We start from the raw sequence: 15374 nt of genomic DNA on the forward strand, positions 1-15374 counted from the left end.
ATTGGCACAACGCCTCTCCCCTATTTGACCTAGATAGTTTGTTTGTATGTATTGATATGTAGGCTACGTGTGCCTTTTTAAAAATGTATGAAGTTCTGTCCTTGAGCTGTTCTTGTCTAATGATGTTCTGTATTATGTCATTCTGTATTATGTTCCATGTTTTGTGTGGACCCCAGGAAGAGTAGCTGCTGCTTTTGCAACAGCTAATGGGGATCCTAATAAAATACCAAATTGGTATTTGGCATGTTAGGCAATACATGCAGTGTTTTCGATATAACATGCATTTTGTTTGGGAAATGCATAGGCCTACCGGTAAAAGCTGTCATCACCTATCAAATTGTACTCATAACACTGCTTGTGGGCTTCAGAGGGAAATTGACCATTTACAGTAATCGGTGTCGAGACTGTCATGTTTTTCGTTGTCCATTTTGACATGAAACACAATAATGCAATCATTAAGGCAACGGGGTGAGATTAAATATATGGATGTTTATTAAAAATAACATTTTGCATGAACACAATTTAGGCAATATTGTCGTTTTCAATCTATGAAGTTCACATTCATTCATCTGTTATCATAGGCATAATATTTACACTTCCCTCCCATTGCATGTCATTTGTGAATTTGTGACAAATGCCACACAATGAAGACTAGACGTGCAGCTGTGAAGGATGACATGGGATCATGGGTACGTTTCTCTCCACTAGGCTACACTTATGATGGAATGATAACGACAATATCTAGTCTGTTTCTCTATCGTTTAATGATGACTGTCCGGGCGGTTTCTCTATCGTTTAATGATGACTGTCCGGGCGGTTTCTCTATCGTTTAATGATGGCTGTCCGGGCGGTTTCTCTATCGTTTAATGATGGCTGTCCGGGCGGTTTCTCTATCGTTTAATGATGACTGTCCGGGAATACAACAGCACATGGACAGGAGGAACCATAACAGGCAGAATTTCCTCATGCGCAATTTTGGTAGCCATTGGATACTGTATCCATGTGACATTTTGTTTTAGTGCTTGCCTATGCCTATTTTGTGATTTTTTTTCCACCAACAGAACATACTGCATCCGCCTATTACAGTCCCCCCAATGTCGTGCGCCCTGTATGGCACATTACGCAACAGGGAGCGCGTGCGTAATGGCAACGGCAACCGAATTTTCCACTGCGTAAAGTGACTAACCGCGATAAAACAAATCTTTCAGTTTCTTTCTAAACTCTTCTCTCATCAGGCAATAAATGACAGGGTTTAGACAGCTATTGGCGTGCGCAAGGCAGACTGTCACAGGGAATACGTAAGTGTGAACTATGTAGTAAGATTTATCCCAATGCACAGCATTCAATTTCACAAGGACGCCCCAGAATGTGATGGCGTGATTTGGCATCCAGCAAAGAAAAAAGGATAGGACCACGATGGTGACAGATTTGGTGACTTGTGACGTCCGTTTGGTGTTTGTTTTCATACTACGGTTGCGGATGAATCGCAAAAGCATGATGTAGCTGAATGAAACAATGGCCATGGGTAAAACAAATGCAAATATTATTTTCTGAAGGTGATAAACTGCTAACCAATATTGTCCATCAGGGAACTTAAGCAAACATAATTTTTCCCCCGCTACATTTGTCACGGTTGAGAATATGGATGTTGGTGCAGTCGCAACTGTTGCGGATACCCAAAGAACCACGCAAATCCATTTGGCAGAGCAGGACTTTTGCCTAGTTCGGTCCTTTAGAGAGGAGGCGACGGACCAGTATCGGGTGACGCTCATTGCAGTCAGAAAGAACACGCTCGCGTACATGTTCATAACGGTGACGGAGCTGATGATTTTGCACATGGCATCTCCAAACGGCCAGCTGAAGTCAAGTGCGGTGTCCACTGCCCAGAACGGCAGAGTCAATACAAACTGGAAGTCCGTCACTGCCAAGTTAAGTACAAAGAAGTTGATTCTGGATTTTTTCCGCTCTTGTTTCACTCTGATAAAGAAGAGCACCAGTAAGTTTCCCACCAAGCCCACAGCGCACACCACCGAGTAAACGACGCAGATGAAGACCCTCAAAATCGGAGTCCCGTCCGCTGTCACGTCGATGTCCTCTAGGCTACTGAACCGGTCCAGATCCGTCAAGGACCAATTCAGAAGGCCTGCATTGCTGTTGTTTCCTTCAGTCATTGTTTCTGTTATTACATTCGAGTGATTCATGTAGGCTATCCAACTTCAAATCAGGGTTGAAGTCGCTCACTCGGCTTCCAATATATCCCCAGGTTAGTTTGAAATAAGAGCGCAACGATTGCTATGCGTCCTTCCCATCATCGCATAATCACACACATTGACAATGTAGATGTCTTGGTGGGGTAGCTCAGAGCGTCTTGACAAGTGCAGTTCTTACAGGATTTATATTGTGACCGCTTCTAGATGCCCTGCCCTGAACTCACAAGGATTGGTGCCAATGTTTGATTGACATTAGGCTATAGCCTATACTCCCTATTTGCACCACTTTCTTGATATTGACCAATAGGCTAAGCTGGACGTAATGGGTTTTATAATGGAATAAAATGTGTTTTTCTGGGCAATAGTGATTTGTCTACCTGAAAAATACAGTACTGGTAGGCTTAAACCTAATAAATGCTATTGTATTGATTGTAAACATTATTTAGATCTTTCTTCGACCATCCCATCTAGAGATCAGTGGAGGCTGCTGAGGGGAGGACAGTTCATAATAATGGCTGGAAAGGAGCAAATGGAATGGGACCAAACCATGTGTGTGGTGTATTTCCATTGCACTTATCCCGCTCCAGCTATTACCACGAGCCTGTCCTCCCCAATGAAGATGTCACCAACCTCCTGTGGTAGAGATTGAGTAAAAATAATACACAGAGAAAGGCTTCACCAAAATAGACATTGGGTAGAAATGTTATGACCAACAGAACCACACAGGCGTACCAGCGCACGCACGAACCGCGCTTTAACGCCTAGTCTGAGTGGTATTTGGTATTTTGGGGTGTTTTATTAGGATCCCCATTAGCTGTTGCAAAAGCAGCAGCTACTCTTCCTGGGGTCCACACAAAACATGGAACATAATACAGAATGACATAATACAGAACATCATTAGACAAGAACAGCTCAAGGACAGAACTACATACATATTTAAAAAGGCACACGTAGCCTACATGTCAATGCATACACATAAACTATCTAGGTCAAATAGGGGAGAGGCGTTGTGCCATGAGGTGTTGCTTTATCTGTTTTTTTTTTAAACCAGGTTTGCCGTTTATTTGAGCAATATGAGATGGAAGGAAGTTCCATGCAATATAATACTGTACGCTTTCTTGAATTGGTTCTGGATTGCAGACACATTAGGGTGTTAAGACGTTAAATTATCCTACTGGATATTCTATAAGCATTGACAATTCATTGAGGACTTTATCCCCACACATGTGAAGTGTGTGTGTAAATAATTAGCATTTCATTGGAATTCCAAATGCTACATAATGGAATCCTTTAATCTTCATCTCCCTCTCTGGAGCCGGCCAGCCATCTCCCCACGGTAACCCAGACATGGCCGACCCACAGGGATGTACCAAGGCCGTGAGTTCAGGTGAGACATTTCTAATTGTAATTCTAATTTTTGTCTTAAACATCAGATCTTCAACAAAAAAATAATAAGAATATAATTTGTTTTATGAAAGAAAAGTTTAGGTAACCTCCATCTCATTGGAGCTGTTCAATAGTCAAGTCCAAGATCATAGATGTTGACGGCACCATCTCCAAAGCCTCCATTCAACCCTAGGTACACGTGGGTGATGTTTCAACCCAAAGTAGCAAGGCCATGGTACACGTGGGTGATGTTTCAACCCAAAGTAGCAAGGCCATGGTAGACGTGGGTGATGTTTCAACCCAAAGTAGCAAGGCCATGGTACACGTGGGTGATGTTTCAACCCAAAGTAGCAAGGCCATGGTAGACGTGGGTGATGTTTCAACCCAAAGTAGAAAGGCCATGGTAGACGTGGGTGATGTTTCAACCCAAAGTAGCAAGGCCATGGTAGACGTGGGTGATGTTTCAACCCAAAGTAGCAAGGCCATGGTACACGTGGGTGATGTTTCAACCCAAAGTAGCAAGGCCATGGTACACGTGGGTGATGTTTCAACCCAAAGTAGCAAGGCCATGGTAGACGTGGGTGATGTTTCAACCCAAAGTAGCAAGGCCATGGTACACGTGGGTGATGTTTTAACCCAAAGTAGCAAGGCCATGGTACACGTGGGTGATGTTTCAACCCAAAGTAGCAAGGCCATGGTACACGTGGGTGATGTTTCAACCCAAAGTAGCAAGGCCATGGTACACGTGGGTGATGTTTCAACCCAAAGTAGCAAGGCCATGGTACACGTGGGTGATGTTTCAACCCAAAGTAGCAAGGCCATGGTACACGTGGGTGATGTTTCAACCCAAAGTAGCAAGGCCATGGTACACGTGGGTGATGTTTCAACCCAAAGTAGCAAGGCCATGGTACACGTGGGTGATGTTTCAACCCAAAGTAGCAAGGCCATGGTACACGTGGGTGATGTTTCAACCCAAAGTAGCAAGGGCATGGTACACGTGGGTGATGTTTCAACCCAAAGTAGCAAGGGCATGGTACACGTGGGTGATGTTTCAACCCAAAGTAGCAAGGGCATGGTACACGTGGGTGATGTTTCAACCCAAAGTAGCAAGGCCATGGTACACGTGGGTGATGTTTCAACCCAAAGTAGCAAGGCCATGGTACACGTGGGTGATGTTTCAACCCAAAGTAGCAAGGCCATGGTACACGTGGGTGATGTTATCTACCATCCTGCAGCACTCTGCCCTCTATACCAGTGATGGCCTCAGCATTGCATCTGTAGCCAAGCAGAGGAAGAAGGGAAGCAGCTGTTTCTAATCACTCTGGAGAGCAGTCCTTCCTCTTCACTCCAACCCAATCTACCCCCCCACAACACAATTCCCTTCCCTCACACCAATCCCTTTATCACACTCCAATTCCCTTCCTCAATCCCCATAATTGAATCTTCAGAAAACATTTTGTCAATGCATTTGAATGCATTCGGTTTTCGATTGGAACCACAATACATCTTAAATTAGGGGAATTTTCATCGTCACTTTAAAGATAAATCCATTGATTTATCATCAGAGAACTCACCACAAATACAAGTATTTACTAGTTCAACTACTCGTCAATCAATAACTGAGTAACTTTAAATAAACTGTGAGGCAATTGAGCCAGAGAAGCAAGCAGGAGGGCAACGATGACCGTCAGAAACTTTTAACAATGCCAAAAGTTTGTCAATGCAGTTCCAGTATCTCCATATTTTGAGGACAAGCCTTCCCACACATGGCTCCTCCTAAATGGAGATGGAGTAGTATGTATAGTTATGAGGTTTCCCTGCATGCTGCTATAAGCTGTTGGATTCCATAACAAATATGATCCTTTTAAATCTGTTCACTAATATGTGGTGAAGTATTTCCATCTCATTATGTAACTTCTAGAATGGTGAGATTGTCATTGCATCCCACTCCTTTGAGGCGTTGCTACACTAGTGACTAGTTGTACCCAAGAGTGTTGGGTACTGTTGGAGTTAGGAACACAAGCATTTCTCTACACCTGCAATAACATCTGCTCAATATGTGTGTGTGACCAATAAATTTGATATGATTTAGACTCTGCCTTGTCTAAGGCAGACTGCAAAATGAGTGTCTACTGCCACCCAGTGTATGGTTGTGGTAATAACACACATTATTGTATATTCATGTATTTTGTAAGCCACTTAATGGCAGTGGAAATGAAACGTGTTACCATTCCACATGAGTATTTAATACTGTATGTATATGTTCCTGACAAAGAGGTTAAAAACACCATAGATCAGATTAGATTTTGACAAGCTAATATATGGTACTCATAAAATCGTGACTAGAGACAAGGAACAAAATACGGATGATCCCATTCCTTCAATCTATTTGTTTGTGAACTAAAATGAAGATAAAACCCATAGATAACAAAATGCTTTTTATTACATCTAAACTCCTATACATTAGACAGACAACATTCAATAAGTAAACCATTTCTTCCAACGCAAGTAATAAATATTCTGTTTTCACCTAGTACTTTCTACAAATTGACATCGGTCTACTGTACAACGTTTAATCTTCCTTGAAAAGCCGTTTAATTCTCTGTTTGGAAATATGAAAGCAGAATCTGGGGGTTAAGGCAGTGAGTGCAGCTGTCAACTTATCCCCTCTTGAAGTTCATTTAGTAAATTGGACCCTTTTTAGGTTAAAGTCCACTTTATTGTACAGCTTTTTCTATCTAAAAATATATAAATTAATTGAATCTCATGTTTTTGGATGACGCAAAAACACAAACTAACACTGGAGGAACTGACACTGTTGAAACACATGGGATTGGGGGGGTGGTGATACGGACATCATAATATTACCAATGGGGGGAGAGTGGGAGAGGACTTTACAATAAGGCCATTCCATGCCCATGTTAGGCTACACGTAGCCTTTTAAATGGGAACACATTCTATGACGTCTGCTCTCACTTTGTCTTAAAAACCGACAAAAAAAGAGATCACAGAGATCTAGAGCAATGACATCAATAACAGATCTGAAACCAAAACAAAATCATCCAAATAAATAAAGACATTTGTGATTGGGTCAACTCCTAACCTCTGACCCCAAATCTTAGTCTCACTTTGTTGGTTTACCCTAAACCAGTGCTTCCCAAACTCTGTCCTCACACACACACACACACACACACACACACACACACACACACACACACACACACACACACACACACACACACACACACACACACACACACACACACACACACACACACACATCCATGAAAATCAAACAGGTGTAAAAATAGATCTGATTTATATATATATATATATATCGATTCAAAAATAAATAAAATACTGCACAACATTGTTTATACAGAGAGGATATTTTTAAAACACGTCTGATGCTATCAAAGAGCCAATCAGTTAAGAGTAGGAGAGAGGTGACAAGACAGGAAGGTCTCCATATCGACTGGCTGCAAAGTTGACGTGTTATCTGCTCTGGTTCAGGATACTAGATGGAGAGTGATTGGGGAAGCTGTCGCAAGCGATTATCTCTCTCAAGAGGGGAAAGCTAATTAGGCTTGAAGTGAAGAGCTGTGGAAGAGAAGAGGACTGAAGCACAAACACCTTGAGATAATGACACTGCAGAAAAGCCTGACTGGCTACAAAGACACTCCGCAGAATGGTGGAATGGGCTACGGACAGACAGAAAAGGTTGACAGACAAGGTAATGTCAATGACTTCAACATAGTCTCCCTCTCCCTCCCTCTCCGGGAACAAAGAAAAAAAGCATATGTTTTTGACTGTAGGTGACTGTGATGAGTGTGACTGTAGGTGACTGATGAGTGTGACTGTAGGCGACTGATGATTGTGACTGTAGGTGACTGATGAGTGTGACTGTAGGTGACTGTGATGACTGTGACTATTACTAAAGCAGGGATTTTGGAAAGTTTTAAAATTCAGTACAGTAGCCTGAACAAACCCTGTATTTTATTTTCATATTGTCTATGATGGCAGAAAACTGATTCAGCAGGAAAAAGTGACAAACATTGCTGTCATTGTTTCGATCCTGACACATTCTTTAATGTCTTCTGAAAGAGCTTGCATGGCAGTTGAGTTCCCATGACTAGAGTCTCCTGTATATTTAAGCAGCAGTGACTGTCTAGTCTGAGCCTAGTCCTATACCTTTATATCCTGACTGGAAATTCACTCATTCTATTATAGTTACATGTTCACTGTGTAAATTCTTCTGTCTGCATTCTGTCTCTATATTGTTCATCACTCGAAGCACCATTTCACCAGGTCACATTCTGACTGAGTCAATGTACTTGGTCAAAGTTGAGTTGGATGGAAACTGCCTCTCATATTAGCAATATCCCCATAGCATTTATAACACAGTAGATATGTCTGTCTCTGCCTCTACGGGGTACTCCCCTCCATCCCTAACGGGGCACTCCCCTCCGTCCCAAACGGGGCCCTCCCCTCCGTCCCTAACGGGGCCCTCCCCTCCGTCCCTAACGGGGCCCTCCCCTCCGTCCCTAACGGGGCCCTCCCCTCCGTCCCTAACGGGGCCCTCCCCTCCGTCCCTAACGGGGCCCTCCCCTCCGTCCCTAACGGGGCCCTCCCCTCCGTCCCTAACGGGGCCCTCCCCTCCGTCCCTAACGGGGCCCTCCCCTCCGTCCCTAACGGGGCCCTCCCCTCCGTCCCTAACGGGGCCCTCCCCTCCGTCCCTAACGGGGCCCTCCCCTCCGTCCCTAACGGGGCCCTCCCCTCCGTCCCTAACGGGGCCCTCCCCTCCGTCCCTAACGGGGCCCTCCCCTCCGTCCCTAACGGGGCCCTCCCCTCCGTCCCTAACGGGGCCCTCCCCTCCGTCCCTAACGGGGCCCTCCCCTCCGTCCCTAACGGGGCCCTCCCCTCCGTCCCTAACGGGGCCCTCCCCTCCGTCCCTAACGGGGCCCTCCCCTCCGTCCCTAACGGGGCACTCCCCTCCGTCCCTAACGGGGCACTCCCCTCCGTCCCTAACGGGGCACTCCCCTCCGTCCCTAACGGGGCACTCCCCTCCGTCCCTAACGGGGCACTCCCCTCCGTCCCTAACGGGGCACTCCCCTCCGTCCCTAACGGGGCACTCCCCTCCGTCCCTAACGGGGCACTCCCCTCCGTCCCTAACGGGGCACTCCCCTCCGTCCCTAACGGGGCACTCCCCTCCGTCCCTAACGGGGCACTCCCCTCCGTCCCTAACGGGGCACTCCCCTCCGTCCCTAACGGGGCACTCCCCTCCGTCCCTAACGGGGCACTCCCCTCCGTCCCTAACGGGGCACTCCCCTCCGTCCCTAACGGGGTACTCCCCTCCGTCTCTACGGGTACTCCCCTCCGTCTCTACGGGTACTCCCCTCCGTCTCTACGGGTACTCCCCTCCGTCTCTACGGGTACTCCTCTATGCTATGAGTTCAGCTGCAGTGTCTCACAAACAACCAGGTGAAAACAGTGAGGAAGAGCGTGTGATAGGTGGAGGATAGTTGACTGAAAGCAATGTAGTGCCCAGATACAAATGCTCTCTGTGTGGGTTGAGTTCATTTTTGGTCTTGTGCAAAAGGTGACACAAGTGGTTGAATAAGTAAAAACAACAGAATATAACGAGGTTTCAAATAAAAGCATAAAATTACTGTAGAGTATTTCTCAAGTTAAATAGGCATTCTGTGTCTACCATAGTTTTAATAACCATAAAATTGTGAACACATTTTCTGCTAAAATGTTGTCAAATTGAAATATTGTGCATAATGACTGCACAGATGGTCTATTGAAGGGGGGGAGAAATGAAAGGCCCAATGCAGCCATTTATATATCGATATCAAATAATTTCTGGGTAACATGAAGTACGTTACTGTAATAGATGTCCATAAAAATGGGCAAAAATTGCTTTTTAGGGGGGGAAAACGCTCTAAAGCAAGAATTTTGCCGAGGATGGTCTGAGACTGGTCTGAGATTGGTCCGAGACTGGTCCGAGTGGGAAGGGGGGGAAACTGAAAAATAGCTGTTATTGGCAGAGAGGTTTGGAAGTCTCTTTGCTATTGGTCTAGCAACCAATTTACCACATGGTGATGTCACCATGTAAAGCTGAAATTCCCGCTCATGCAAACCTGCTGATTAGAAGGTCCTGTGTAGATTATTTTCAACCAGCAACTATCAGGAAATAAAACTGATTTACGTTTTTTTCACACTTTTACCATGTTAGTTTCATCAGCTGTTGTGCACTATGATAAAAACTCCAGAACACAGAATTCTGACTGCACTGGCCCTTTACAGAGACGAAAAGCAGAAATGTCTAATATTACCCACCTAGCTTTGCACTCCCCACAGCATCAACCTGAACTCCTTAGGGAATGCATGTCATTTAGCAGATCCACTTATCCAGAGAGACTTATTCATATATCTTACATATAACTTAGAACGCATAATACCAAAACAAATGACACAGTAACAAACAAGTCAACCAGGGAAAAGATATTGTCTTGGAGAAGAAATTCAACTGTGATTTCAAAATGAAGAGTAGAGGGAGATTGATAAGTTGAAAATGTCAAGAAGTAATGCCATGGATGAGTGAGGAGAATCCCCATCAGATCTAACAGGATAAAAACCAAAGAAAAGTAATGAGATATTAAAGTTAAGATTATAGAGGGGCAACGTATGTATAGCTGTGTGGATACATCTTCAGTCTCCACTTCAAAACAGCAACTGAAGTTACTTACGGGACAGAAAAAGTCTTTCATTAATTAATATACAAAAGTAAAAAGAGAAAATATATTTTTTGTTCTCTGTACACAGCGTTGCTCTTTCGTACAAAAAAAAGAAGCCTTCCTCCGCTTTTGCACGGCTAGCGTTTCTGGTAGGTACCGGCAGGGAGCTGATCTAGGTCCAGTCTAGTCCGTCGACTTCAGAGATGAAACCCATAGACCTCTCTGATATCTCACTGTTCTGGAATCAGTCTAGTGGAATGTCGTCAGGGAGCCAGCTACCAACCGATAACTGTTCTGGAGTCAGTCTAGCAACACTAGGTGCCAATCTCATCCATCTGTGGGGTGTGACTTTATAACTGTGCCTGGGTCAGCCCAGTCAAACGACACCTCGGGACCGGCTCCGCCACAGACAGGTATTCCACTGTTCTGGAGTCAGCCTTAACGACACAACTCAAAACCAGAGCTGTCGACTGGGTGGGACCGTTAAACTGGTTCTGCGTCAGTTTAGTAGTCATGACGGTATCCTCCATTAAACAACCAACAAACCCTCTGTTTCGGAGTCAGTCGCTAGTCGCCAAAAACAAAATCGTCAGTCTAGTGAGATCACGTCGGGGATGGCCTCGTAGAGGGCTGCGGCCGCCACCACATCAGCACTGGACCGACCTCCTACCCCGGGGTGTGTGTGTGAGTGCGTGGGGTGTGTGTGTGAGTGCGTGGGGTGTGTGTGTGAGTGTGTGGAGTGTGTGCTGTGAGTGTCTCTGAGACTGCTAGAGGATACGAGGCTACTGCTGCTGCCACCACTGCTGTTTCCTCCACCATCAGCACCGTTGACGGGCGCCAGCGAGCCAGAGGAGGGCGCCCCAGATTGGTCCAGGAACAGCTGGGAGGAGGACGAGGAGGTGGTGTAGGGACGGAAGTGGTTGAGAAGGAGCTCGTGGTCGTCTGAGGCCGAGGCAGCAGCGGCGGCGGCCATCACCATGTTGTAATGCTTCAGAGGAGGACAAACAGGTACATTCAGTTATATTCATCTTGCGACCAAACCCAAGTTCTGGGGACGCTATAGTGTTGCCTTTAGGAGGCCTACAGGACGTCTGTAGAGGCTATAGTGTTGACTTTAGGAGGCCTACAGGACGTCTTTAGAGGCTATAGTGTTGCCTTTAGGAGGCCTTCGGGACGTCTTTAGAGGCTATAGTGTTGCCTTTAGGAGGCCTACAGGACGTCTTTAGAGGCTATAGTGTTGCCTTTAGGAGGCCCAAAGGACGTCTTTAGAGGCTATAGTGTTGCCTTTAGGAGGCCTACAGGACGTCTTTAGAGGCTATAGTGTTGACTTTAGGAGGCCTACAGGACGTCTTTAGAGGCTATAGTGTTGCCTTTAGGAGGCCTACAGGACGTCTTTAGAGGCTATAGTGTTGCCTTTAGGAGGCCCACAGGACGTCTTTAGAGGCTATAGTGTTGCCTTCAGGAGGCCTACAGGACGTCTGTAGAGGCTATAGTGTTGCCTTTAGGAAGCCTACAGGACGTCTTTAGAGGCTATAGTGTTGCCTTTAGGAGGCCCACAGGACGTCTTTAGAGGCTATAGTGTTGCCTTTAGGAGGCCTACAGGACGTCTTTAGAGGCTATAGTGTTGCCTTTAGGAGGCCCACAGGACGTCTTTAGAGGCTATAGTGTTGCCTTTAGGAGGCCTACAGGACGTCTTTAGAGGCTATAGTGTTGCCTTTAGGAGGCCTACAGGACGTCTTTAGAGGCTATAGTGTTGACTTTAGGAGGCCCACAGGACGTCTTTAGAGGCTATAGTGTTGCCTTTAGGAGGCCTACAGGGGTGTTCCACATAAAACATACCTGATGATTGTCCCCTTGTAGAAAGGAGAAGAAATTCAGATCTGTGAATAAAACACAACGTTCAGTCATTTTATTCACCGTGATCAGGTTCAACTGACTCAGTCAGACAAGTTAGTGTTTACTGTATACTGGGACATTCTGGGCTCCACAGACCCTCAAGACACTCCTGAAGAAATGTGTCGAGGCAGTGTGTTGGAGTAGTAGGTTGGTGTGTGTGTGTGAGTGGTTGTGTATGCATGCGTATGTGGTTGTGTAAGTGTGTGTGTGAGTGGTTGTGTATGCATGTGTATGTGGTTGTGTAAGTGTGTGTGTGTGGATGTGTATGATTGTGTAAGTGTTTGAGCGGTAGTGCAAGTGTGTGTGTGTGTGTGAGTGGTTGTGTATGCATGCGTATGTGGTTGTGTAAGTATGTGTGTGTGTGGATGTGTATGTGTGTGATTGTGTAAGTGTCTGTGCGGTTGTGCAAGTGTGTGTGTGGTTGTGTGGTTGTGTATGTGTGGTTGTGTAAGTGTATGTGTGGTTGTGTGTGTGTGGTTGTGTAAGTGTATGTGTGGTTGTGTGTGTGTGTGTGTGGTTGCGTATTTGTGTGGTTGTGGTTGTGTGATTGTGGTAATGTGTGTGTTACCTGTGAGCTGGTTTGGGGCGTGGTAGTATGGATGGTAGTCCTGGATGAGGGGAGGTACAGGGGGGATGTAGCTGGTGTCCACAGACGGCATGCTGGGGGTCCGGCTCACTGGGGACACCTGGTGGTGCAGGTTCAACACTCTGCAACCAAACAGACACACAGAGAGAGAGAGAGAATATTAACACACAGAGGTGTGAGAGGTGTGTGAGAGGTGCGAGAGAGGTGCGAGAGAGAGGGGTGAGAGGTGAGATATGTGAAAGGGGTATGAGGGGTGAGAGGTGAGGGAGGGGCGAGAGGGAAGGGAGGGGCGGGAGGGGAAGGAGAGGTGAAAGGGGTGAGGGAGGTGAGAGAGAGGGGTGAGAAAGGGGTATGAGGGGTGAGAGGGGAGGGAGGGGCGAGACGGAAGGGAGGGGCGAGAGGGAAGGGAGGGGCGAGAGGGGGGAGGGAGGGGCGAGAGGGAAGGGAGGGGCGGGAGGGGAAGGAGAGGTGAAAGGGGTGAGGGAGGCGAGGGAGGCGAGGTAGGCGAGATTGGTGCGAGGTGTATTGGTGGAGGTGGGTCTCACCCCTTGTTGACGATGGGAGGCGAGGTGGGGGACAGGGAGGGGCAGGGCCTCTTGATGGGCGGTTGGTCATCATCGTCGTCCTCTGAGGAGCTGTCCAGGGTTAGGTCGATCACCTCCACCTTCATCCTACTGCTGCCCCCGTTGTGGGACGACGAGCTCCTCTGCTCCCCTACCGCCGACCGATGCAAGCCTGGGGGGAGAGAGACACGGCAAACAATCACATCAATCAAATGTATTTATATAGCCTATTACACACCCCAGCCTAGAGCAAGTGGCAACACAGTGGAACAGTCATGAGACATATAGTGTAAAGATAAGCCAGAAGAAAATCATCTAACACAACGAGAGACACTGGGTTTGCAGCCTGTTGTTCCAGCACTGTTCTAACACACATTCTTATACAAATCAAGGTCCAATGAACAGAGTAGTGGAATCAGGTACGCTACAAGCTGCAGGGCTGGACCAAAAGCCTGCCCTTACACACCGCCTCGCTCACCTTCCAGTCCGTTGCAGTAGGAGGCTGACGAGACCTCCTGTACTTCCTTCTTTGTCCTCATGGGGGCCCAGTAGCCATCCTCCTTAAACTGGATCTCATCACAGTCTACACAACTGTTCAGGATCTCCATGAACAACCTGGACAAGACAGAGACACAGAAACAACAGTGTGAAGGTATACTGTACATGCAATGTATTCATGTTGTGGTACAGTCATTGTGTGTACAGTGTGATTCATGTTGTTTACTTGGTGTGTGTAAATACATCTATACACTACAGATTGAATGAATAGGGCGGCCCTGTATACGGTATAACTGAATAGAGCGGCCCTATATACGGTATAACTGAATAGGGTGGCCCTGTATACGGTATAACTGAATAGAGCGGACCTGTATACGGTATAACTGAATAGAGCGGCCCTGTATATGGTATAACTGAATAGAGTGGCCCTGTATACGGTATAACTGAATAGAGCGGACCTGTATACGGTATAACTGAATAGAGTGGACCTGTATACAGTATAACCGAATAGAGTGGACCTGTACACAGTATAACTGAATAGAGTGGACCTGTACACAGTATAACTGAATAGAGTGGACCTGTATACAGTATAACTGAATAGAGCGGACCTGTATACGGTATAACTGAATAGAGCGGCCCTATATATGGTATAACTGAATAGAGTGGCCCTGTATACAGTATAACTGAATAGAGTGGACCTGTATACGGTATAACTGAATAGGGCGGCCCTGTATACGGTATAACTGAATAGAGTGACTGAATCGAGTGGCCCTGTATACGGTATAACTGAATAGAGCGGACCTGTATACGGTATAACTGAATAGAGTAGACCTGTATACAGTATAACTGAATAGAGTGGCCCTGTATACAGTATAACTGAATAGAGTAGACCTGTATACGGTATAACTGAATAGAGTGGCCCTGTATACAGTATAACTGAATAGAGTGGCCCTGTATACAGTATAACTGAATAGAGTGGACCTGTATACAGTATAACTGAATAGAGTGGACCTGTATACAGTATAACGGAATAGAGTGGCCCTGTATACAGTATAACTGAATAGAGTGGACCTGTATACAGTATAACTGAGAAGGTTGTTTATGTACATACTGTAGGTCAACTAGCGGAATCCCGCCCTATGGTTGGATGTGACTATTCAATACCATTTCATGTTTGAAGAACACAACCACAGACCGTTCAACTCAACAACCCCCCAGCTAAGCACAAATTCATGCTGCTAATCAACTATTCTCAACTTCCTGTATTTTGATCGCTGCTCACCCAAAATGTCACCCTATGGGTGAATATTGAATTTGTTTAGAAAAATAAGTTGGTTGCAACTGGAGCCATGTAAAGAATTGTTGGGCTACACATTTTAAACCCACAGGTCACCATCTGATGTGACCATTAAAGTCTGAAACTGGGCACAGAAAATAAACAAACTAAGCCCAGAGGAATATAAAGTGGCCAGTGGCATGTTCCCGGATGATGTGC

The 15374-nt window shown here is 46.0% G+C and overlaps 2 protein-coding genes across 3 annotated transcripts in view; both read right to left on the reverse strand.

Moving 5' to 3' along the window:
* Positions 1–469: 469 nt before the first annotated feature.
* LOC129854561 (relaxin-3 receptor 1-like) lies at positions 470–2376 on the reverse strand. The gene has a single exon (XM_055921773.1). It carries the CDS (start codon positions 2199–2201, stop codon positions 1182–1184), a length of 1020 nt encoding a protein of 339 aa, XP_055777748.1. The 5' UTR covers positions 2202–2376; the 3' UTR covers positions 470–1181.
* A 6530-nt stretch (positions 2377–8906) lies between these two features.
* The window catches only part of LOC129854560 (E3 SUMO-protein ligase PIAS1-like), a 37251-nt gene continuing 30783 nt past the window's right edge, over positions 8907–15374 (reverse strand). For both annotated transcript variants that reach the window (XM_055921772.1, XM_055921770.1), the window contains exons 9-13: positions 13860–13996; positions 13364–13553; positions 12801–12940; positions 12176–12216; positions 8907–11324 (exon numbers count right to left, since the gene is read on the reverse strand). In XM_055921772.1, the coding sequence (XP_055777747.1) occupies positions 10926–11324; positions 12176–12216; positions 12801–12940; positions 13364–13553; positions 13860–13996 (907 nt within the window). In that variant the 3' untranslated portion in view covers positions 8907–10925. The remainder of the gene's footprint in view (positions 11325–12175; positions 12217–12800; positions 12941–13363; positions 13554–13859; positions 13997–15374) is intronic.

Source organism: Salvelinus fontinalis, chromosome 4 (assembly GCF_029448725.1).
Source record: "Salvelinus fontinalis isolate EN_2023a chromosome 4, ASM2944872v1, whole genome shotgun sequence".
In the NCBI taxonomy this organism is placed as follows: domain Eukaryota; kingdom Metazoa; phylum Chordata; class Actinopteri; order Salmoniformes; family Salmonidae; genus Salvelinus; species Salvelinus fontinalis.

What these genes read in the sequence shown, in the direction of transcription:
- LOC129854561 (XM_055921773.1), bottom strand. Translation starts at nt 2,201, where the DNA reads ATGAATCACTCGAATGTAATAACAGAAACAATGACTGAAGGAAACAAC.